This window comes from Capsicum annuum, chromosome 2 (genome assembly GCF_002878395.1).
Source record: "Capsicum annuum cultivar UCD-10X-F1 chromosome 2, UCD10Xv1.1, whole genome shotgun sequence".
Classification (NCBI taxonomy): domain Eukaryota; kingdom Viridiplantae; phylum Streptophyta; class Magnoliopsida; order Solanales; family Solanaceae; genus Capsicum; species Capsicum annuum.
This window is the reverse complement of record NC_061112.1, coordinates 38,381,473-38,405,983: the sequence shown is the minus strand read 5'-3', so window position 1 is coordinate 38,405,983 and position 24,511 is coordinate 38,381,473. Positions and strand designations below refer to the sequence as shown.

Below are 24,511 nucleotides of genomic sequence, written 5' to 3'. Positions count from 1 at the left end.
TTTTATCTTTTAATTAAACATTATTAATTTTTTAATATATAAATTATTTATAATAATTAATTATAAATGATATAGTAAAATTATGAATTAAGCAACCTGCTGAAGCAGGCATGGCGGAATCCTCTCTTTTATATAATAGAAAAAAGTATATGCAACCGTGAACATATATTTGCCTTGAATATCTACAAGAAAAAAATGAGAACGGCAAGGAAAACAATATGGAAGACTCTGCTCTTGCAGAAATCTTCGATTGAAGTGACCGAGAGATTAAAAATTCAAATCTCAATAATTTTTAATTTCTTTTGAATGTTGACGGCTCTTTCTCTCTACATTTCTATATTATAGAAATGATGGTTTCAACATGACAACTTCTTACAATTTTAAAAAAGTTTGAGGGTAGTTTAGTCATTAAACATAAATTCTAAGCTTAATCTGACAATTTTTTGTGCATTATTTTTTAAACCTCATCAAAATTTTTAATGAAAGCCCATTCTTTTCTGTTTAATTACCAACAATGTCATCTAAGAAATTTACTATAATGTCATCACACACGACCTTGCATATTTCTATATTATTTTCACACATGTGGACCCTCTATCTTTCATTTATTTTTCATTCTTAGTATTTATCTTTTTATGTGTAAAATTGTTTCAAATATATTATATTTAAGTAAATTAATTGGTAAGATGGTAATTTATTATAAAAATTAATTATAATTGATACAAGTAATAAATTTTGTTCTTTATTTAATTTCATATCAAACATATAATTTATTTTCTTTCTTATTTGTTACTACAATTTTACCTAATTTTTTTTTTAATATATAGAAGAGAAAATTTTGATATGCCTGCTTATGTTGTCTGCTTCAACTTCTTCAATTGTGATTTTATTATATTGTCTCTAATTAATTATTATAAGCCATTTATATATTAAAAAAATATTTAATTTTAAGAAAAAAGACATTTATGACATGTCTATTTCAGTTGCTTCAATCGTAATTTTAATTTTTATTGTATCATTTTTAATTAATTATTATAAATTATTTATATGTTAAAAAATTAATGTTATTTAATAAAAAAAAGTAAAATAGAAAATTATGACATGTCTGCTTCAGCTGCTTTAATCGTAATTTTACTAAATATCACCCCCAATTAATTATTATAGGTCATCTAAGTATTTAAAGAAGCTCTCCGTTGACTTGTCGGCATGAGTTATTTGCTCCGTGATTTTACTATATCATTCATAATTAATTATTATAAATTATTGACATATTAAAAAATTAATAATAGATAGTAAAATAATAGAATAGACATTTATGACATATCTGCTTCAGTGGCTTTAATCATAATTTTACTAAATATCACCTCTAATTAATTATTATAAGTTATCTAAGTATTAAATAAATAAATAATTAAATAATATTTAATAAAAAAGATAAAATAGATGTAAAATTATAAGTTAACTCTTAATGTTTTAAAGTAACTTGAATTCTTATATGAGATTTCACTTACTTTTTTTACAAGTATCTTTTACAATAATTTTATTATATCATTTCTAATCAGTTGTTATGACTTATTTAAGACATATCTGTTTCGCTGCTTCAATCGTGATTATATCACCTCTAATTAATTATTATGTTCATCTAAGCATCATGTCATTTAAATTAGAGTAGAAATTTTTTACACAATAATTAAAAATTTAAATTATTTAAGAAATATAATTGACTATCAGTGTACGAACTCTGGACAAGGAGAGTAGCATATATTTTTTTAAAATTACATAAAAAATATTATAAATTACAATAATTAAAAACTTTAAATATCTAAAATAATTTAATCTATTCTATCTCTTTAACAAATACTTAAACAAATACTGTAATTCACAATAATTAACAACTTAAAAAATTTAAACTATATAAATATTTGGTTGACTCTCAAAATTGTATCAGTGTCACTTAAATTGAAATAGAAGAAAAATATTAGAAATCACAATAATTAAAAACTTAGATTGTTTTGAAAATATAATTGACTATCAATGTCACAAAAGTTTGGATAAAGAGAGTAACATATATTATTTAAAAATTATATAAAAATATTAGAAATTACAATATTAACAACTTAAAATATCTAAAAACATATTAAAAGTATGATTGATTATCTAAATTCATTTTGTATCACAAAAATTGAGACAAATAAATATATATTGAGCTCATGCTAGATCCCGGGTGAATCCTAGGATGTATAAATGCAAATTCATCTTTTTTAAAACTTTGGTTTAAATATATCAAATTCAAAATATAAGTTTTAATACAGTACACTGTACATAAAAAAATGTATAAGAAATAATGTTAGCATAAATAATACCAATATTACTAATACAAGCATTATTAATGCAAACATTATTAATACATTCTATCAGCATTATTTTTATACACTCTAACAAACGACTCCACATTTGAATGGAAGGAATATATACAAAAGTAAAGTTCAATAAATTATCTACATAAGTATGTTCTATCGTGTTCTCAAAGTCAAATAATTTAAATCAATATAAAAGATGGTAACTATAGTGTTTTTTTTCTATATAATTTTTGAAACACCTAAAATTTGAATTTAAAATATTAATTTAGTTTAACTTCAAAGAACAAGTTGACAAATAAAAAAGAAGTAGAAAATGAAAACAAATAATGTTTATGGCAACTTAGTAAGGGAATACATAATTATCTTGTAAGACTTGACTCCTTGTAAAATACTACCAAGTAGTCAACATATTTTGTGTATTCATGTGTTATAATTCATAATTCGAACTAATATCAATTTAAGTTACTATACATAGTAAAATATCTTAATATTTGGTCCTGACACGGGCCATGATCCTCTAGTATAAATATAAAGAGCCCTTAAATTAAAAAAAAAAAAAACTTAATATACAGTATTGGTTGATATGAAAGTCTTAAATTATATATATTTTAAATAAGATAAAAACTAATTTATACTTTAGTAGGTTTTAAAGTTTTGATTCAGAAAAAATAATTAAATTATTAATTTTAAATATAAAAATAGTGAAAAGATAATTTTATCCGAAGTAAAGAAAGACAAAAGATTCAAATTAATTTTCATGACTCTTCACACTTTTAATAGATTATATATTATATATTATAAATATAGATTAGAGGTATAGATTGGATAAGTATTTATTGAATTTGTTTGTAAAAATAGACGGACTAAAATATGGAAATTTGGAGCGGTTAATTTGTTGAAAAAAGTGAATAGACCCACGGGTTAATAGAATAGAGGTAGTTTGTTATAGTTACTTTAATAATCAATCAAATTAATAAAGTAACATATATGACATAACTGACCTTTCTATGAGATGTAAAACTTCGCATTTCTCTCCCACTTTCCTGTTATTCTCTCTCCTTCGTTAAATATCAATCTCCCCCATTGAAGCATAATCTGTGATTCCAACTGTGAATCATCAATCAATCAATATTCTGGCACAAACTAGGTCATGATTCTTCTCTCTCTGCTTCGATCTTTCATGCATTTCAGCTAAATTATTTACCCCCTCTTTTCATGTTTGATGATCTTGGTACTCGTTGTCATGTTATTTTAATTTTTTAATTTAATGCTCATATATTTGTATTTTGAAATTTATTGATTCTTATTGTCTGAGTTTTGTGTACCTGGATTCCTGTTGCATGATTATCATTTATGTTGTATGTGTTTGTTGTGGAATTACTTTTACACTTCTCTTTCCTAGTTGTACCCAGTCCTGCTAGCACCCATTTTCTTTTATGATGTTTTTGTTTTGTCAGAGTGTCATCCGGTTTGAATTGATGAAAACAGTCTGTTTCCTGATTTCTTGAATGCACATTATGCATTTAGTACGACGGAAGTGTTCCATGGGGAAAATATTTTACTTTGGGAAATCGTTGTGAGTGCCTGCTTGGCGCGAAAGTCGGTATTTCTACAAAGTGTAGGACAAGGATGACGTCTTGATGATAGTTTTGAGTATTGAAGTTTGAAAAAAATGTCTAATTGACTATGTATCCAGCAACGCAATATATGAGTTGGAACATTTGTATAGGAATTGACTTCAGTAATCAAACACTAAAAAGAAAAGCATTTTCCTCAAGGAAAATATTTTCAGACATTACAAAGACACGTAGTGAAAACAACAAAGGAGATTCATATTCATTTTATTAATTTCTCTTTCATGCCATATGATTGTAGGATTTTACAAATGCGTATATGTGAAGGCACCCGTCAAATCCGTATCTTCTGTAAGCTCTTAAGCTGACTGACTCATTATATGTTGGTTCTTTTTAAAAGGTGGTCAAGTTGACGGGGAGCAGCTAGTAGAGAGCAATGAACCAGCGCCCATCTGCACTTACCAGACCAACTTCAAGTATGATCCCACTGCACTATCACTGCTTATCTGCTAATTAGCTTTGTATGAGAGTCGTTACTTCACTGAAACCTTCTTATTGTGTCTTATGTGTTGTTCATGATATACCTGGAAATTGCATCCCAGAGGCCTTTTATAAATTGAAGAATCTAAGCTTAAGATAATTGCAGGTTTGTAGTCCTTGATACAAAGGCTTAAATAGTTACTTCTCAATTTCTGAGACGATAACATTCATTGGAAGTTGCCGATTGTAGTTTCAGATACATGCAAAAATAGTGGCTGTTGAATTAGTGCTTTCATGCTATTTATTTTGTTAAATAGCGTAACCAAATAACATTGTATCCCTTTACTTGGGCATAATGCCGTGTCTTTGTATTATTGCAAATTAGGAAATACAAACAATCCTTAGGAATTAGTAGCAGAATGAAAGATTTGATTTTACTGGAGATTGTGTCTGTAGTTCTTCACATTCATGTGCATGCTCGGACTTCCTCGTTGTATAAAGAATGCTCCTAGGAGAATTTCAAGCACATTCTATAGAAGTCAAAACCTCCTGTTTAGTTCTGGTTCTATCTGTTCATCTCTTAAGGTTATGGTGCGAGCTACAAAGTCCTGGTCATTCAACTGAGTTGTGAAGGGGAACATTGAAGAATAATGCAAGCTGTGTCCATAGAACACTTTTGCTGAGACCGAACAGACCTTCATTTTCAACGTGGGTTAAATAGGTCAAGATCTCTTGCTTAATAAGGGAATTGGAAGCAGTAGGTGAAGCTTCTACAGTCATGTTTGGTGTAGAGAGGCTTATTGCTGCCTGATTAATTTTCGTTTTCTTTTTAATTGTTTGTTTGATAGGTTATCAACTCATCTTAGAAGAAGTTCACACAAGGTTGAAATGATTACAGTAAAGAGCAATAACTTGTTAGTCATGTAGGTGGATCGCCATGTATGTACTGAACCTTTGATTGTTAGAGTAGCGATAGAGCTAGAAATTTCATCAAGGGATTCAAGAAAAGCTCTTTTGTGTCCAGGAGGTTCAACTATTTTTATACATACACAAGAAGATTTTTCACCTGTATACAAAATACAACTTTCTATCGAAAAGGGTTTAGTTGAACCCACTCGGCAAAAGTGGCTCCGCTACTGATGTTAGACCATTTTTAACGGCTGGAGTGTATATGCTTTTCTTTTAGTATTGTTGTTTACTTCATACAGTAATTGAGAAATTACAGATTCATATAATTGAGAGTGGCCTATAGTGAAAGAAACCTGGTTTAATACTCCAAAATTTAATCGTGCATGCTGAAACCTCTTCTTTTCTTGAAGTTTCCTTTAACTATTCCTTGTAAATAAGTCTATAGGATCCAGCAAGACATTGGTCACTTACAAAGTAAAAACTGCTTATAAGAACGAAATTAAAAGCTGCACCCTTGAATGAAGATTTGGAGTAAGTTTTAACTTTTAAGTACAAATTTTCTTGTCCTCGTATCATAAAATATAGCCCATGTGGTGTATTGACAGATTCTTCTGCAGTTTGAGATAGTTCTATGCTCCTGTTTCTTCCAACTAACTGCTATGTTTGGCTACAAACTGATAATTCGATCTTCATTGGTCACAGTGAGCTACTACCATGTCCTTGTATCGATACCTCCAACCTTTTCAATCTTGGAATAGTTAAATTCATCTTTTGCTTTTTGTGTGTAATTGTAAATTCACAGGCAAGAGAAGATTGAAAGACCTTTTGCTTCAAAAAGATAATCGTGTGTGTGCTGATTGTGGTTCTCCAGAGCCTAAATGGGCGTAAGTTTCAGCACCTCATGCCTACTTATTTTTACTATTTGAAGAAGTATGAATACTTTTTGGATAAGACCAGGTACAGGATATGCATATTCAACATATCTAATGATTTTATAATTGTAATTTATGGGCCATTCTCTCTATATACACATAAATGTAAAGTTTTAATATTGTTATTTTTGGGGGAGGGGGTTGTCACTTTCTTAATGTAGATTTCCTTATTATTTCTTCCTATTCTTCTATAACTCCTCCATGTATGTAGTAAAGCTGTTCCCCGTCTGTATTTAGCCAGCAAAGCTTCCCTCATATAGAGAACAATCATATACAGATATCTGTCAGGTTTAGTGAAAAAGGAAAAAGTGATTAGATTAAAGGGTAGTATGTTCATTTGTGTTTAACATTCAAGGTTAGCAATTAAAGACCTTTATATTGGCAAATCATTGCAATGATATGGTGAGAACAAATTCATTTGTTAAGATTCTGGTAAAAGATAGCTGACTCCTTCCTGATATAAGCATCTGGGCTCAACAACCGTGTTGGTGTAGCATATTACTATCATACCTAGCCTACATCATAATTCAAGCCATCCACGTAGTAATACCTAAAAAAATGGGAAAATGGGATGCTGCTGATAAGGAAGAGTGAACTTAGAGATCAAGATATATAATATGGCTTATTCCTGGAGAAAAAGATAGTTCCTTGGCATGCAAACAAATAAATTTTCAAGAGTACTAGGATTTTAAATATGACCCTCTCCCCATTCTTCCTGTTCATGATGTTCATTATCAAATAATTTTTATTGAGTTGCTAGCTTCATGAAGAAGTTGCTCAAAGTTTTGATATTCAAATCTCGTAAAAGATGGAGGTATGTAGAATAGCAAATTACTGAATGTTGGATGCTGTTTTATTTGTTGACGCCGTAAACTCATGGTAGGAAATGTGCCAGATTTTTTAAGGGTCTTCTGTAAGATAGAAACTACTCTACGAGTTCGTTATATCCTGTGCTAATTTATTTATTGGTTTAGTTGAATACTTGTATGAGTACAATTTAGTGAAACTAACTCTAGATGTATGTTTATTTGGAATTGTTGCTTCTAATAAGAACATTCACGGCTGAAATTTCAAGAATAACTCTTCAATTACAGCTACACAAATTATGATACTCTAATGTATCAAGTTAAAGGAAACTTGTTTTGACAGCCCTGAAAAGGAGGAATAAAGTTTAAAGTCTAGATCTCTTACAAGCTTGCTATAAACCCCGACTCCGGCTCCGGCTCCGGCTCCGGCGAGATCCTACCCTACCGCTCCGCCGTCCGGTTCCGGTCAGACCCAAGTGACCGGCGACCCTCTACGGCATTCTACAAACTGATTCCGGCGAGAGGTTTGCCGGAAAACTCCGGTGAGCTGTAAAGGGTAGAAGTTGACGGAAAGAATCGGTTTGCGTAAACTGCGTCGTTTTTCCGTCCAACTCTAACCAGAAAACGAAGGAAACCAACGAGATATCACGATTTTGAAACTGAAACAAGCAGACGGCAATCTGCAAACTGATTCCGGCGAGAGGTTTGCCGGAAAACTCAAGCAAAACGACAGGTTTTGCTCCGGCCTGACTGTTTCTCGCCGAATCTTCGTCACGTGGCCTCCGTCACCTCGTTTTTCTCACTATCCAGCCGCCGCTCGGTCTCCAGCCGCCGATTCGGTCTCCAACAGCCGAAGCTCGATCCAGCCGCAGCTCCGCCTGCACCCGTCGCTCGGTCGCCAGCAGCCGCTGCACCCAAACGACGACCAGTTCCCTCGGTCTCCAGCAGCCGCAACTCTATCTCAGCACTGGAATCCCCCGGAACCCGGTGACCTCTAACCTTTGTTATTTATTTTATTTTATTTTATTTTATTTTATTATATTTTGTTTCATTCTTCGTATTATGCTAGTAGTAGCCCCTGTACCTTGACTTGCGTTGGATTTGTTGATATTGTCGGTTGTCTGTTGTTGCTGTTGCTGTTGCTGTGGTCGTCTCTTGCACTGCTTTGGTTTGGGTTATCGGCTTGGGAATCTGTTTTTGGGGCTGTGGGTGTTGAGTCTAGTGGTGTTTGCTCTCTAGTTAGTTTAGTTTTGTTCCTGGATTATTCCTTTGAATTTGTGTGAGCCTTGTATTTCTTGCTGCTGCTTTGCTACTGTGGCTGTGGGTGGTAATGGTTGGATAGGGTCATGTCCGAGGGGGTTGGGGTGTGGGGCCGTGGTGGGGGCAGGGGATGAGGAAAGGGCGGGAGTGGGAGGGAGGCCAAGGTTTGGCCGCGGGGGGGGGGTAGTGGAGGGCGTGTGGATAGTGTTGGTAGGCTGAGGGTTGGGTCTTGGAATATAGGAACCCTTCAGGGTAAGTCCATAGAGCTTGTGAAGATTTTTAGGAAGAGGAGGATCAATATTGCGTGTGTTCAAGAGACCAAGTAGGTAGGGTCTAAGGCTAGGGAGGTGGATGGTTACAAGCTGTGGTACTCTGGGAGCAAGAGGCGTAGGAATGGAGTTGACATCTTAGTAGATGAAGAGCTTAGAGGTCAGGTAGTAGAGGTAAAGAGGATCAACGATAGGTTGATGACTATTAAGTTGGTCATTCGGGGGTTTACCCTGAATGTATGTAGTGTATACGTGCCGCAAGTGGGATCGGAAGGGGAGGAGAAGATGCGGTTTTGGGAGGCTTTGGAGGAGGTGGTGAGAGGCGTGCCTAGCTCGGAGAAGATTGTTGTAGCAGGAGATTTCAACGGGCACATCGAGGCGTTACCGGGAGGCTTTGGTGATGTGCATGGTGGTTTTGGTTTTGGGGAGAGAAATGAAGAGGGGGCTACTCTATTGGAGTTTGCGAGGTCCTTTGGGCTGGTGGTGGTGAACTCGGGCTTCCCGAAGAAGGACGATCACCTGATCACCTTTCGAAGCGCGATAGCCAGGACCCAAATTGACTTTTTGTTGCTTAGGAAAGGGGATAGGGCGTCGTGTAAGGACTGTAAGGTCATACCGAGTGAGAATCTTTCGACCCAACATAGGCTCTTGGTTATGGATTTGGGTATAAAGAAGAATAGGAAGAGGAGGAGTAAGGAGTGTAGACCTAGAATTAAGTGGGGCGGCTTGACGCCAGTGAATGCGTGGGAGATAGGGGAGAAGGTGGCGGGAATGGGGGTGTGGGAGTGTAGGGGGGACGTGGATAGTATGTGGGATAGGGCGGCTAGGTGCATCAGGGAGAATGGAGAATGCAAGTGAGGTGTTGGGTGTTTCTAGGGGCCGGGCCGGGCATCATCGGGGGGATTGGTGGTGGAATGAAGAGGTGGAGAAGAAAGTGGGGACCAAGAAAGGGGCGTATGCTAAATTGGTTGAGAGTAAGGACGAAGAAGAGAAGCGAGTAAACAGGAAAGAGTACAAGCTAGCTAGGAAGGAGGCTAAGTCAGCAGTCATGGCAGCTAAGACGGCCGCTTTTGAGAGCTTGTATGCAGGGTTATAGGGGAAAGGAGGGGATAAAAAGTTGTTTAGACTCGCTAAGGCTAGGGAGAGGAAGGGTCGGGACCTCGATCAGGTGAGGTGCATTAAGGTGGAGGACGGTAGAGTGTTGGTGGAGGATGGCCACATTAAGAATAGATGGCAGTCGTACTTTCATAGGCTCTTGAATGACGAAGGGGATAGAGTTATTGTGTTAGGGGAACTGGAGCACTCAGAGGAGTGTTGAGATTTCAGCTACTATAGACGTTTTAAGGTAGAAGAGGTTAGAGAGGCTGTTCGCAGGATGGGAAGGGGTAGGGCGATGGGGTCGGACGAGATACCGGTGGAGTTTTGGAAGTTCGTTGGAGTGGCTGGTGTAAGGTGGTTGACTGAATTGTTTAATGAAATCTTCAAGACGGCAAAGATGCCCGAGGCTTGGAGGTGGAGTACCATGATCCCTCTCTATAAGAATAAGGGTGACATCCAGAGTTGCAATAACTATAGGGGGATTAAGTTATTGAGTTACTCTATGAAGATTTGGGAGAGAGTGGTCGAGGTGAGGCTGAGACGGATAGTGGCTATTTCGGAAAACCAGTTTGGATTTATGCCTGGCCGCTCGACGACGGAGGCAATTCACCTGGTGCGGAGGTTGGTGGAATAGTATAGGGAAAGGAAGAAGGACCTGCACATGGTGTTTATCGACCTGGAGAAGGCTTACGACAAAGTCCCCAGGGAGGTGCTTTGGAGATGCTTGGAGGTGAGTGGAGTACCGCTGGCATATATCAGAGTAATTAAGGATATGTATGATGGAGCGAAAACTCAGGTGAGGACTGCGGGAGGAGACTTAGAGCATTTCACTGTCTCGACAGGATTGCATCAGGGATCTACTCTTAGTCCCTTTTTGTTTGCGTTGGTGATGGATGTGTTGACGCGGCGTATTCAAGGGGAGGTGCCTTGGTGTATGCTTTTTGCAGACGACGTAGTTCTGATAGATGAGACTCGGGGGGGTGTGAATGACAAATTAGAGGTGTGGAGGCAAACTCTTGAGTCTAAAGGGTTCAGGGTGAGCAGAAGCAAGACAGAGTATGTAGAATGCAAGTTTAATGACGTGAGGCGGGAGAATGAGGTAGTAGTGAAGCTGGAATCACAGGAGGTATGTAAGAGGGATAGTTTCAAGTATCTCGGGTCCGTGATCCAGAGTAACGGGGAGATTGACGAGGATGTCTCGCACCGTATTGGGGCGGGATGGATGAAGTGGAAGCTCGCGTCGGGGGTGTTGTGTGATAAGAAGGTGCCGCCCAAGCTGAAAGGCAAATTCTACAGGGCGGTAGTCCGTCCGGCCATGTTGTATGGAGCGGAGTGTTGGCCAGTCAAGAACTCCCACATCCAAAAAATGAAGGTGGCAGAAATGCGGATGTTGCGTTGGATGTGTGGGCTGACTAGAGGGGATAGAGTTCGGAATGAGACTATTCGGGAGAAGGTTGGTGTGACTCCAGTGGAGGGCAAGATGCGGGAAGCCCGATTGAGATGGTTCGGACACGTGAAGAGGAGGGGCATGGATGCCCCGGTTCGTAGGTGTGAGAGGCTAGCGTTGGATGGTTTTAGGCGGGGTAGGGGTAGGCCGAAGAAGTACTGGGGTGAGGTGATTAGGCGGGACATGGAGCAGTTACAGCTTACCGAGGACATGACCCTAGATAGGAAGGTCTGGAGGACGCGAATTAGGGCAGAAGAATAGGGCTGGTTTGGGTCGCTAGTGTAGGGAATTACTTGGTGGGGTTTTTTCTTGTTATGATTCCGTGTTCCATGTTTTATTACGAATCTGTGTGATTTCCTCTGTTTTCTAATACTTATGGGTGCAGTATGTATGTTATGTAATCTAGTTCTGTGCTTTACTATGACTTTGTGTGGTATCTCGTGACTTGAGCCGGGGGTCTATCTGAAACAGCCTTTCTACTTCTTTGGAGGTAGAGGTATGGACTGCGTACATCTTACCCCCCCAGACCCCATTAGGTGGGAATACACTGGGTTTGTTGTTGTTGTTGTCTTGTCTCTTGATAAGGACCGTCCTCTTTACAATTGGGCCCTTGAGCTCGGTCTCTCCTGTTAAATTCCTTAGGGTGGTTAGGTTTGAGATCTGTACCCTAGTTTTATGTCAGATGGTCTTAGGGATGGTTGTTAATTTTTTTTTGCAAATATAGTATTTTAAGTATCAAACAAAGAATACTTAGATAGAAATGCTATTTGAAAAATAATTTGTTGAAGAGGAAAACCTCAAATTCACAGACTTCCGGGAAACTTACAATTGAAAAATAATAATATGATTTGTGTTACAAATTGAAAGTTACTTGTATGTGTACTTAAAGCTAGAATATGCAACTACTAGTAACGAATTAGTTCAATTCTTCAACAATAGGGGTGTACTATATGTCATGTTCTTCAATCAATTCTCAATTTCCAATTGGTTGATATCAGTTTTCACGTCAGAGTAAATTCTACTTATGCTTCACTTCCTTTAAGTGTTTGCCCAACTTCAAGCAAACAAACCCATTAAAAGTTCTTCCAGCGGTGAACGCTTTATTTTTAAAACTGTAATCATCCCTATTAGAAGCTTCTTCTTTTCCAACAATAGCAGCTGGAATATCATTACATAAAGAACTATGAGGACAAGTAAAAGAGATTTGCTTGACTTTTCCTTTCACCATGACAGAATATTGATGACATAGGTCAAATCTTAATGCCACTTTATGAGTATTAATAAAATCCATAAATTTCTCAGTGTCAAATTGATAGTATAAAGGTCTTTAGCGGAAAAGACGTACTAGATGAAGATGTCTGGACAACAATAACTACGGCCAAGTCCCAACCTAGTTGGATGTCATTATATATGCAAAGAAAGCTTAAAAAGTTGTCAATAATATTTCACCATGAGGTCTTACATTCAATTCCCAACAGAGACAAACACTAGGTGATTTCTTCCCATCTGTTCTAGCCTTGGTAGAGAGTGTTACTTGGTACGTGTTGTTGGGGGGAGGTTGCAGGTATGCTGTGGAATTAGTCGAGGTGTGCGCAAGCTGATCCGGACACCACGGTTATCAAAAAATAAATTATAAGTAATATTTATGAAGAGTTCGTTGTTTGCGTCCGGAGTTTCTTGTTCGTGGTGTTTTGGTGACGTCTATGATTTCGAATAGATAGTTTACAATATTATCTTGTGCTTGTATTGTTTCCTGTATTAGCTAGCAGTGTTAGTTTATTTTGCATATTGTCTTAGTTTATATGCTTTTATGTTTTGTGTTTGCTATACTGTTATCTGTCCTGAGATGGGGGTCTATCGGAAACCACCTCTCTACTTTACCTGAGGTAGTGGTATGGTTTGCGTACACTTTTACCATCCCCAGACCCCACTATGTGGGAATACACTGGGTATGTTGTTGTTGGAACATGTGGAGCATTTTCCCAAACTGAAATAAAAGTGTAGGCGTCAAAATTTGGATTGCAAATTTCAATCACCACGAGCAAGTTTGAAATTAAGAAAATGAGAGCTTGAGGGGGTGTTAGGAGAATGTTAAGAGATAACTGTAAGTTGGTCTTAAAAAGTTTAATAATTAGTGGGTATTATATAAAAAGTTTAATAATTAGTGGGTATTATATAATTCTATGTTTTAGCTATTAGTGTTAATAATCTGACAAAAAAATGGAGGGACTGGATTGTGCCTCCCTTGGACAAGCTGGTTCCAATCCCCTAAAGAAGGGCTAATGCTGGTTCCGTGCCCCTGTTACCAGGTCTGGTCGGTCCAACTTCTTGGTTGACCTGACCCTTTTATCAGGTTTAGTTGAGACAGTTCGAAAGATAACCTTAAAGGATATTTAATTAACTTGTGTGCAGTTGCTCTAGACTTCTATCTCCCCCTTTGTTGGGGAAACTACTTACTGAAAAGCGCATAATCTTACAAGGTGAAAGGTCATTTTCTATTTACTGGTCAAAGATATCCTCCTGGCCATTTCTGTTCCAAGTATCTCAAAATAACTTCTCCTTCTTCCATTTCCCTCCCGTAATTTTATAGTACTTGCATTGTATTCATCAATCCCAGGTCGACCAATATTGGCGTTTTCATATGCTTAAAATGCTGTGGTGTGCACAGAAGCCTTGGAACTCATATTTCAAAAGTAAGTTTTCAGGGCCATTTCCTGTCTGTATTTTCTTCTTTTCTTCAGAGTTTATGCTGGCCATGATTACTGCTTGAACTAAGTTTTTCTTATTTGAGGTATCTCGATAACTTAGTTCTATGGATTTACTCTTCCTAGGCAGAGAACCTAATATCTTTTTTTTTTCCCAATGTCTTCATAATTTACTGCACACTGATGTTCCAAATTCTATAGAGATTGTTACTATAACCATTACCAAGGTAGCACATCACCAAGTTCTTATAGCTTTGAACTGTTTGTTTGTTGTAGTTTAACCAAATTGAGCTTGGTTCCTGTCATTGTCAAACGGTAAAACTTTTCGTTTTTTCCCTTTATCCTTCATTGTACCAACACACATGTTAGGTAGCTTGCATTCATTAAAAAAGGATAACAGGGTGGCAGTAAGATTGATGAATGGCTTTTCATCTTCCATCTGATCTATGATTTAGTGTTATTGACAGGTTTCCAGCAACAATTTCCTGCTAAATCTAATTTAAAGTCGGTTGAAATATTTGAATTATCTCAGATTATACTTTTAAATATCTTAAATCACTTTGCCAACATTACTGCAAACTTAACAAGGATTCTCTTTTTCATGGCACATTTTCTGTTTTCCTCCGTCCTGGCACTTGCTGCTTTGCTAATGGTCTTGTGGCGACCTGACTTCAGATAACTATCCGTTACCACAACATTTCCTTAAACGTTACAATATTTCTCAAAGTACACAGAGTTATGACTTGAAAAATTCTGTTACACCCAGATTGCCTTTGTTTTTATGTCGAGGCTAGGAGCGGTAAAGCACTAAATTTCTCAGTGTTTTTAAGCCTACTACATTTCAGGGAGACAAAGATATACACCTTAGCAAGATTTTTCTTCTAATTATCAAGAGTGTAGATCCATGTTTTTCTAGGGCATTTTTCCTGGCATGGGAAATGGTAATATCCGTCTTGTTAATACAAATCCTGATCTTTTTCCCCTCCTTAATATGACTATGATGTTGCAGGTTTTATCTGTGACATTGGATGAATGGTCTGATGATGAAATTGATGCAATGGTTGAGGTTGGAGGTAATGCTTCGGCAAATTCAATTTATGAAGCTTATATTCCTGAAGGCATTTCAAAGCCAGGACCAGATGCCAGCCACGAACAGCGTTCTAAATTCATCAGGTTAGGTCAGACGTGGAAGTCTTGTTTTTTCTATTTATCTTTACGTCTTGAAGCATATTGTATCTCTCGATATCAGCCTTCACGAGCCTTTCCGTATCGATTGTTGTGTCAGTTTTCTGGTAAAATATTGGTACGTGGGGTTGGAGATGGTATGCGTATGTGCCTTCCTAAATGAGGACTTCCTGCTGTTCATCTTTACTTTCCATCCTCAACTTTCCTTTGCTCTCTATTCTTCGGCCTTATCCATTAATGGCATTCTTTATCCTTTTGGTTACCATCATGCTATGATCCTCATGTAAGTGAAATGATACCTCCCGCTTCTCTTAAGTAAATAAATTCAGCAAAAGTATAGGCCCACTGGTTCACATCTCGACAATAAAATTTAAGAACTTAGAAATTATATTAAAAAGACAAAAAAATTGGAGTAAAGAAGTTCTGAGACTCCTTTTTCTAAAGGTAACGTATTTTGTATATATATAAAACAGACTGCACACAACAACTTATATGAAAAAGACAAAAAAATTGGAGGAGTAAAGAAGTTCTGAGACTTTTTTTTTTTCTTAAGGTAACGTATTTTGTATATATATAAAACAGACTGCACACAACAACGTGTGCAGTCACCCATAATAACAGTGTGGTATACAAGAAGGATTCCAATCCTTTGTCTTCTTACAAGGATTCTAAAACATCAAAAATAGATTCAAGATCTTCTAGGTACTCTTCTTTACACCAACAAAGAAAAGGACTAGACACTTCATCTTCAGCTTTTGTATAGTACTGTATTTATCTTCAAAGAAACTTTGATTTTTTTCTTTCCAAATTGTCCGCCAGTTACAAGTTGAGACAATCCCCATCTCTCTTGCTGGCTGGAGAGATTACCATATATGTTCCAACATGTTAGAATTCAGGTATTCTCTTTGGCATAGCCCACATGTTTCCCGTAGATTGATATTCTTCCATAATTGATCTGTCTTCCTACAATGCAAAAAGAAATGATTGATCGTCTCTGCCTCCTCTCCACATAAGTAACATCTGGAACATAGTAATAAGACTGTCCTATGTCAAGACTGCCTCTTCTGCCAACATCCATGTAAAGCAAGCAACTTCATGTGGAATTCTGACTTTCCATACCAGTTACCAAGGCTAACAGGCTATGAGCTCTTAAAAAGTTTAAATGGTTGCATGTTGAGTACTTCAAAGTAGTGCATTTCTGCAGGATCTGACATGGTGTGGCAACATTTTTGGAGAGTCCACGCATCACAGTTAATAGCTAATCTAATTATTTAATATGTTGGATTTTTTATAAGTAGACTTTACAGAGATTTTTCCTTGCGATTCAGTTGCAGAAGTCCCTTTGAATTGTTCCAAGGTATTTAAGAATTCTGCTTACCTGCCAATCTTCTGAAGCTTGAGATTCCATCCTTGGTTTGTCCATACCTCTCCCATAGTATCCCCTTGTTGAATCAACTTATAGATATTAAGAAACACAACTGCTTCATTGATCTTTGCCCTAGCCAGCTGTCTTCCTAAAAAGATGTTTCATTTCATTCCCTACTTTGAAGCTGGATTTGTTTATGAACTTAGGACATTGAATTCAGATGGACTTCCTAAATTAATTGTCCATTTTACCTCAATCCCATACTTTTACCTTGCTTACATCTTTCCATAGTGATGTTCTTCTGCAGCAACCCCCATAGCCACTTCATCATCAAGTCTTCGTTCTGGACTTCTCATGTTTCTATGTCCAAGTCCCCCTTCTTTCTTGTTAGCTGGAGGGAGTCCCATTTGACCAAATGGAATTTCCTTTTATAACTGTTACCTTTCCACAGGAAGTTCATTCTTAGTGCATCCATTATTTTCAATAAACTGGCAGGGAGAGCTAATAAGGACATCATACAGGTAGGCATGGCATCAAGTGCACTACTTAGCAGAGTGATCCTCTCTTGTCGATAGTTGTTGAGTCGTCCATTTTGCTAACTTTTTTTCACATTTCTTCAAAACACCATGCATATCCCTTATGATTTTCTCTGAGCTCCCGATGGAAATCCCAAATATGTTGTTGGCAATTCACTTATTCTTCCTCCAAGAATTCCGGCCAGGTTCTGTATCTTATTTTCCTCATTAACTGGATACATGTAGCTTCTGTTCCAGTTAATGTGTAATCTAAATGTAGCTTCAAACAGAAAACAATCATCCTCAACACTTTCAATTGTTCTTTGTCAGCATCACAAAACACTAGTATGTCATCTATAAATTGAAGATGGGAGATTTCAGATTGTAGGCCGCCCTAGAATTTACATTAAAACACCTGGTCCAGTTGTTAACTTGTGCAGTTTTCAGCATGTTACTTAATCCTTCCATGGGAATGATGAATAAGAAAGGAGACAAGGGGTCACCCTGCCTCATCCTCTTTGGAGGGGAAAAAACCAGTTGGTGAACCATGTATTAGGATTGAGGACTTTACTGTACTAATCCTTCTCAAAGAACTTCACTGCACTAATACAAAACCTGATACACTTAACCCACCTTCTCCAAAGTCCATCTTCAATAATATTTACAGCAAGAACTTTCAGTTTAGTTGGTCATATGATTTTTAAATATATTCCTTCCATTTCAATTTGATCGTCTTAGTTTGGCTTGGCACAAAATTTAATAAAATAAAGATGACTTTTGAATCTTGTGGTCTTAAACTAAAGATGTACCAAATTGCCTTTTGAATCTTGTGGTCTTAATATGCCACCTAGAATATTAGGTGTAAAAAGTTACTAAATATAGAGCGTGACATTCTTTTTGGAACAGACTAATAAGTAAGACAAACAAATTGAAACGGAGGAGTAACATCTTACATATAATCCTTGGTCTATTGTTTTCTAACCTAGAATCCATGCACATTTGCAATGAAAATAACATACATAATCTGCCTACCTTCAATGAAAGCCATCTGTTGAGCATTTATCTGTTTGTGCCATTTTTTTAAGTTTCTCAGTCAATAACTTCGAAGTAATTTTGTAAACAGTGCCTATTAGACTGATAAGTTTGAAATCATTCAACTCCTTAGCTCCACTTCTTAGGAAAAAATGTTACCTATTGAGGCTTTCTTTAAAAAACACCTCAATAATAGAAATTCTGAACAACAACAAAAACATCAGTTCCAGCCATCTCCAATAGTGGATATAAAAGGCCATGTCTATTAGGTCCTCTTCTACTAGCAACTGATTGATATTGTTGTATTTTCTGTGAGTATTAGCAGTTCTATATAAGAACTTAGGGGTCTTTTGGTATGAGGGAGATAATAATCGGAGGATAAAGTGCAGGATTATTTTATCTTGCGTTTGGTTAGGGGTATTAGTCAGTCCCTGGATTATTTATCCACGGTTCAAGCCGTGGAAACAACCCCTTTTAGAAGGTGAGGTTGCGTACAATAGACTTTTGTGGTCCTGCCCTTCCTCGAACACCGCACATAGCGGGAGCTTTAGTGTACCGGGTTGCCCTTTTTTATTCGTATTTCAATGATGGGATAAGTTATCCCACACATCCATTGGGATAACTAATAATCTATCAAATGGGACACCCCACTCCGTGGGAAAAATTTGTCTATCCCATCCCATACCAAACAGCCCCCTAGTGTTTCTATTACCATATTTCAACCACAATTTTGGATCTTGCCTCCAAACTATCTCCTCATGCGTAGCAATCTCCTCAAAAATCCACAGCCAAGGCAACTTTTATACGTTTCATCTACATTTAGGTTCCTTGAATCCTGTATCTCCTCTAGTTCTACTAGTTGGCTGAAAACGGTCATTTTTTTCATCTCCAGATTGCTAGAATGGACTTGCTTCACTCTTTAAGGTTCTCCATCAAAGCCATCAGTAGAAGACTAAAAATATAGTCAGGCCTTCCTTCACAAACTAACTTTTAGTATGTTATGCTGAACTTCTAAAGAAATGCGTTCAATAAGTTGGCACAACATTATAAAGAGCACAACTGATTTGATATAGAAAACATCTGTCACTCACCAAAAATAGAAAAGTTGATTTGATTAACGAACAACTTTACATCATAAGTTCTATTGCTATTATATGCATAATTGGTGACTGTCAAATGACAGTTATGTGTTACATATTAATTTCAATTCTTATCTTGCTCTGTACTCCTTTAAGTCCTTCAATCAACTCTCTTGGTTAGTCAAGATTGAACTGTAGATAAGTAGTCCATATGAGTTCATAAAACACATTCATATCTGGCATTATCTTGTTAAATGCATCACTAGAAGTAGAGCTTATGGGCATCCAGGAGACAAGCTCAGGTTGCAGTATCCGTGCATGACATTATAGATGATTATACTTTCTAGATATTTCTGCTCTTGATCATACATCAAGCAGCCTTGACTCCCATTTATATTTGTGTCTTTGATTTTTGGCTTTTCTGTGCGGTTTATTGATGAAATAAGAAGCGTAGAGCAATTTTTATGTGACTTCTAATGGGTCTTTTTATTAATGTAAGAACATTTCTTTTCAAGGTCTAAGTATGAGCGTCAAGAATTCTTGAAACCGAGCTTGCGTATATTGTCAAATCAGAAAAAAGGTTCTCTCAAGACAAGTTTATCCAGCAAGATCACAGACAGCTTCCGAAGTTCGAGTTCGAGTTCACAAAAATCTGTAAGTTCTAAATGCGATAATCATTCTCTTTCCAGCTAATTCTACCACACAATGACTTCTTTGCATTAAGGGAGGTTCAATGAATTAGTGTCCTAAAGCCAAATTCTAATAAGGTGCCTTAACTTCTTTAATATAATTTTGTACCTATATAGACAGCAAAAAATAGTGTCACTGTTTTTTTTGCCAACATTGTTTATAGTTTAGTGTTCTTATAACACATTAATAGAAATATTATTATTTATACTGAGAAGAGATGATTTTATTTACCGGTATGAAGATTTGAGGTGTTCAATTTGAAGATCTAAAATATTTTTATCATTAAAAGTAGGCAATATTTCACTTTTTCTGTTTTAATAAAGAATTTGTACTTCTTAATGTTTTATTCTACAAATCTCAACGTTGTTTAAGTGAAAAAGTTTATAAAATGCACAGTTAAAAATTTGAGTTAGAAGCTTAGATGATCACTCAACTTTTTGTATTTAGCCACCACAGTCGCTCCACTTTATTCGGTCTTTCAAAAGTCACTCAATTTTCGGTAATTGACTATCATAATCACTCAACTTTGTTGTGCCTTCCAAAAGTCCCTCAATGTTGCTTAATTAGCTTTCATAGGGGGTGTTTGGATGGGCTTTTTTAACGTGACTTACAATCTAAAAGTTAAAAGTCAAAAGTTGGTAGCAACCAACTTTTTTTTTTTTTTTTTGTAAAAGCCTTAAGTAAAGTGCTTAAAAATACTTTTCATCTTTGCCAAACACCTCCAAAAATAAAAAAAAGTGCTTAAAAGCCAAAAACACTTTTAAAAACAAGTTAATCCAAACACCCTAGTAGTCATTTTAAGGCTAAATATAAATTTCAATACCTATTTAATGATTTAGTTCCCCGACCCGACCAGGGGCCTTGTCGTAATGGGCATCTCAAGTCCAACCAGTATCGGAGACCACCGCCGATACCCAACCCAACCAATCCAGCATATACCCTGAGTTGGATGAATTCCGAACATATAACAAGATAACATGTAATAGCACTAATCCAGACTCTGGGATAGATCTATGATTGAGACTGACCCGAACGAGCCCAACCGTCCCAAATCCAACCAATAACCATAACCGACCAAACCGTAACCAGAAATCCAGGAAATTTTCTAAGGGTCGAAAATCCAGGGTGTTATACTTAGAATCTGTAATTTTTTTAAAAATAGTTTAAAATATAAAAATTAGTAGTATTAAAATTTATTTAGACCCGAGCGCTTTAAACTTCTTTTATCTTCCAAAAGTCACTTCATCTTCACTATTACTAGCAGACTTTTCACAAGGGTATTTTTCCACAACCATCTAATTTTGCTCAAAAATTTCTAAAATTATAAAATACTTAGCTCTGTTACTTTGAGGAAAACGGAAGACCCAAGTTAAGATCCTAAAAACATGAATAGCACACAACAACAACAACAACAAAAAACCCAGTGTATTCCCACTTAGTGGGGTCTGGGGGGGGTAAGATGTACGCAGTCCATACCTCTACCTCTGATGAAGTAGAAAGGCTGTTTCCGAAAGACCCCCGGCTCAAGGCACAAGATATCACACAAACATATAGTAAAGCACAGAAGCAGATGACATAACATAAATACGGCACCCATAAGGAATATAAAACAGAGGAAAGCAGAGGAAAGCACACAGATTCGTAATAAGCATGGAACATTGAATACGGAATCATAACGGGAATAAAAAATAAAAAAAACCTCCACCAAGTAATTCCCTACACTAGTGACCCAATCTGGCCCTACTCTTCTGCCGTAATTCGCGTCTTCCAGACCTTCCTATCTAGGGTCATGTCCTCGGTGAGCTGTAACTGTTCCATGTCCCGCCTAATCACCTCACCCCAGTACTTCTTCGGCCTACCCCTACCCCGCCTAAAACCATCCAACGCTAGCCTCTCACACCTACGGACCGGGGCATCCATGCCCCTCCTCTTCACGTGTCCGAACCATCTCAATCGTGCTTCCCGCATCTTACACTCCACTGAAGTCACACCAACCTTCTCCCGGATAGTCTCATTTCGAACTCTATCCCCTCGAGTCAGTCCACACATCCAGCGCAACATCCGCATTTCTGCCACCTTCATTTTTTGGATGTGGGAGTTCTTAACTGGCCAACACTCCGCTCCATACAGCAAGGCCGGACGGACTACCACCCTATAGAATTTGCCTTTAAGCTTGGGCGGCACCTTCTTATCACACAGCACCCCCGACGCGAGTTTCCACTTCATCCATCCCGCCCCAATACGGTGCGAGACATCCTCGTCAATCTCACCGTTAATAATGCCATGTCTTAAATAGTTACCGAAAATTATATTTACCCCTAAAATGACTATGTAAGCTAGTTAGGCAAATTTAAGTGATTTTTAGAAGACAAAATAAAGTTAAGTGACCAATTACCCAAAGTTAAAATGACTTTTGGAAGACAACAAAGTTGAGTGACTATGGTGGCCAATTAGTCAAAATTGGGTGACCAACCAAGTGTATAACTGATTTTGGAGGCTTGAGAAAAGGTCTTACTAACTTTCCTGCATGCATGTAATGTTCAAATAATTGTTGCTGGTGTTGCATAAGACATTCCTTTTCTAGTTGAGTCAAAGGCAGTGGTGGTAGAGACCGTTATCCTTTTTTCGGTAAATTGGTACTCCATTTATTTCAATTTGTTTGTTTTCGTTTGACTTGGCATGGACAACATACATACCTATTGTAGATCCACAAAGTGAGTTTAGTGACTTCTCATGGAGTTTAACAAAATAAAAATGACTTTTGAACTTTGTAGCCTTAGACTAAAGATGTGTAATGTACCAAAATGCCCCTTTAATCTCGTGGTTATAAACATGCCATGCATGGTATTGAAATAAAAGAGTTGCCAACTTAGGAAAGAGACATTTTTTTTGAAACACACTATAAAGTAATGTAGGACCAACAAATTGAAACAGAGGGAGTACTTCATCACACGTGAAGTTTAATCAATCTACAGTTAATTTAGCAGAAATGTTTGAAAATATCATTAACTATTTACCGTTTTCCATGATTTATTTCTATTAATGCTCATTTTGGTCACAGGAAGGCATGGTAGAATTTATTGGAATGTTGAAGGTTAAAGTAATTAAAGGCACAAACTTAGCCATCAGGGATATGCTCTCAAGTGATCCTTATGTTGTCATGTATCTTGGAAAACAGGTTAGTCATTTTTTGATATGTGATCTAATTTTTGAGATGAAGAGAATGAAGGGATTTGAAGTCTGTGTCTGGTCACTGATTAGATGATTGAATTGTGGTAGAATGTGTTGAAAGTTGTCTCTATATTTTGAATATCCTACATTTTACCCTTATTCTCTATTAGTCTATATGATCGGGATAAATAGAATATTGTACATCCTTTGTTTTGCCTGGCATGTTGTTAGACTTTTTGATGCTGCATGCTCCTTACACAATACATACTCGAAGAAGTAAAAAGTAGAAGTTATTCTATGTATGTCTCTCTCTTATCTGGTTCTTCTTTTGCACAGAAAGTGCAAACAACTATCGTAAAGAGCAATTTGAATCCAGTTTGGAATGAGGAACTAATGCTTTCTGTTCCACAAGATTACGGAGCTGTAAAACTGGTGATAATTCTATTCTACTTCTCTCAGACAATGTTTAGTAACTTTTTACTTCTTTTTCTTTGTCCTTCCTGCTGATGTGCTTATTTTTATCTATATAACTCTTTAAGGATTTACTTTGACGATACAATTCTAAGCATTTTGTTAGAGGATTAAACAAGAACTTCTTTTTATTGATTATACGTTATTAGATAAATTGCTTAATTGACATTAAAAATCCATCGAGTTTCTACATACTTGAGTTTCTATTAGCTTGAAGCCATGGTTAATGCACATCAATTGAAAAGCTTATCATTCCTCATCTCTGTTTTCAAAATATATTATGTGAGAATTAATGGAGAAAAATATTATTGAATTGCGTTTTTACATAATTACATCGAGACCCTATTTATAGACACTATAGTACAATCCTTTTCCAAGTAGAATTTTTATATACTATTCCTATTTCTACTCATATTCTAACACTCCCCCTTAAGCTGGTGAGGGACTTGGTGAAGATATTTGCAAGTTGATCACTTGACTTCACAAATTTTGTAACAATATCTCCTGAGAGTATCTTTTCTCTGACAAAGTGACAATCAATCTCTATGTGTTTAGTCCTCTCATGAAACACTAGATTTGACGCGATATGGAGGGCTGTTTGATTATCACACACAAATTCCATCTTATCGGTTTCTCCAAGTTTTAATTCTCTCAACAATTGTTTGATCCAAACTAGCTCACAAGTTGCTACAGCCATTGCTCGATCTTTTTCTTCCGTACTACATGGAGCAACTACACTCTGTTTCTTACTCTTCCAAGACACCAAATTACCTCCTACTAAAACACAATATCCGGAGGTACAACATCCACCAGAGGGTGATCCTGCCCAATCAGCATTTGTGTGTATCCAATGATATGCTCGTGACCTCGATCCTCAAAGAGTAGTCCTTTACCTAGAGCTAATTTTGTATATCGCAGAATACGAACAACTGCATCCCAGTGACCATCATAGGGGAAAGTCATAAACTGACTTACAACACTCACAGGAAAGGATATATCAGGTCTTGTCACAGTGAGATAATTCAATTTTCCAACCAATCGCCTATACCTTTCAGGATCACTGAGTGGCTCCCCCTGTCTTGGTAGAAGTTTAACATTTGAATCCATAGGAGTGTCAATGGGTCTACATCCCATCATTCTTGTCTCCTCAAGAATGTCTAAG

At 36.7% G+C, this 24,511-nt stretch overlaps 1 protein-coding gene across 3 annotated transcripts in view; it reads left to right on the top strand.

Moving 5' to 3' along the window:
- The first annotated feature begins 3,337 nt into the window (after nucleotides 1–3,337).
- Nucleotides 3,338–24,511, top strand: part of LOC107858497 (ADP-ribosylation factor GTPase-activating protein AGD12) — a 34,095-nt gene continuing 12,921 nt past the window's right edge. For 2 of the 3 annotated variants that reach the window (XM_016703168.2, XM_016703170.2), the window contains exons 1-8: nucleotides 4,335–4,410; nucleotides 5,929–6,024; nucleotides 6,126–6,207; nucleotides 13,753–13,828; nucleotides 14,850–15,013; nucleotides 19,533–19,671; nucleotides 22,769–22,885; nucleotides 23,215–23,310. In XM_016703168.2, the coding sequence (XP_016558654.1) occupies nucleotides 5,955–6,024; nucleotides 6,126–6,207; nucleotides 13,753–13,828; nucleotides 14,850–15,013; nucleotides 19,533–19,671; nucleotides 22,769–22,885; nucleotides 23,215–23,310 (744 nt within the window). In that variant the 5' untranslated portion in view covers nucleotides 4,335–4,410; nucleotides 5,929–5,954. Of the gene's footprint in view, nucleotides 3,508–4,334; nucleotides 4,411–5,928; nucleotides 6,025–6,125; nucleotides 6,208–13,752; nucleotides 13,829–14,849; nucleotides 15,014–19,532; nucleotides 19,672–22,768; nucleotides 22,886–23,214; nucleotides 23,311–24,511 lie in introns of those variants that run through there. The other variant, XM_016703169.2, reaches the window with a different exon arrangement.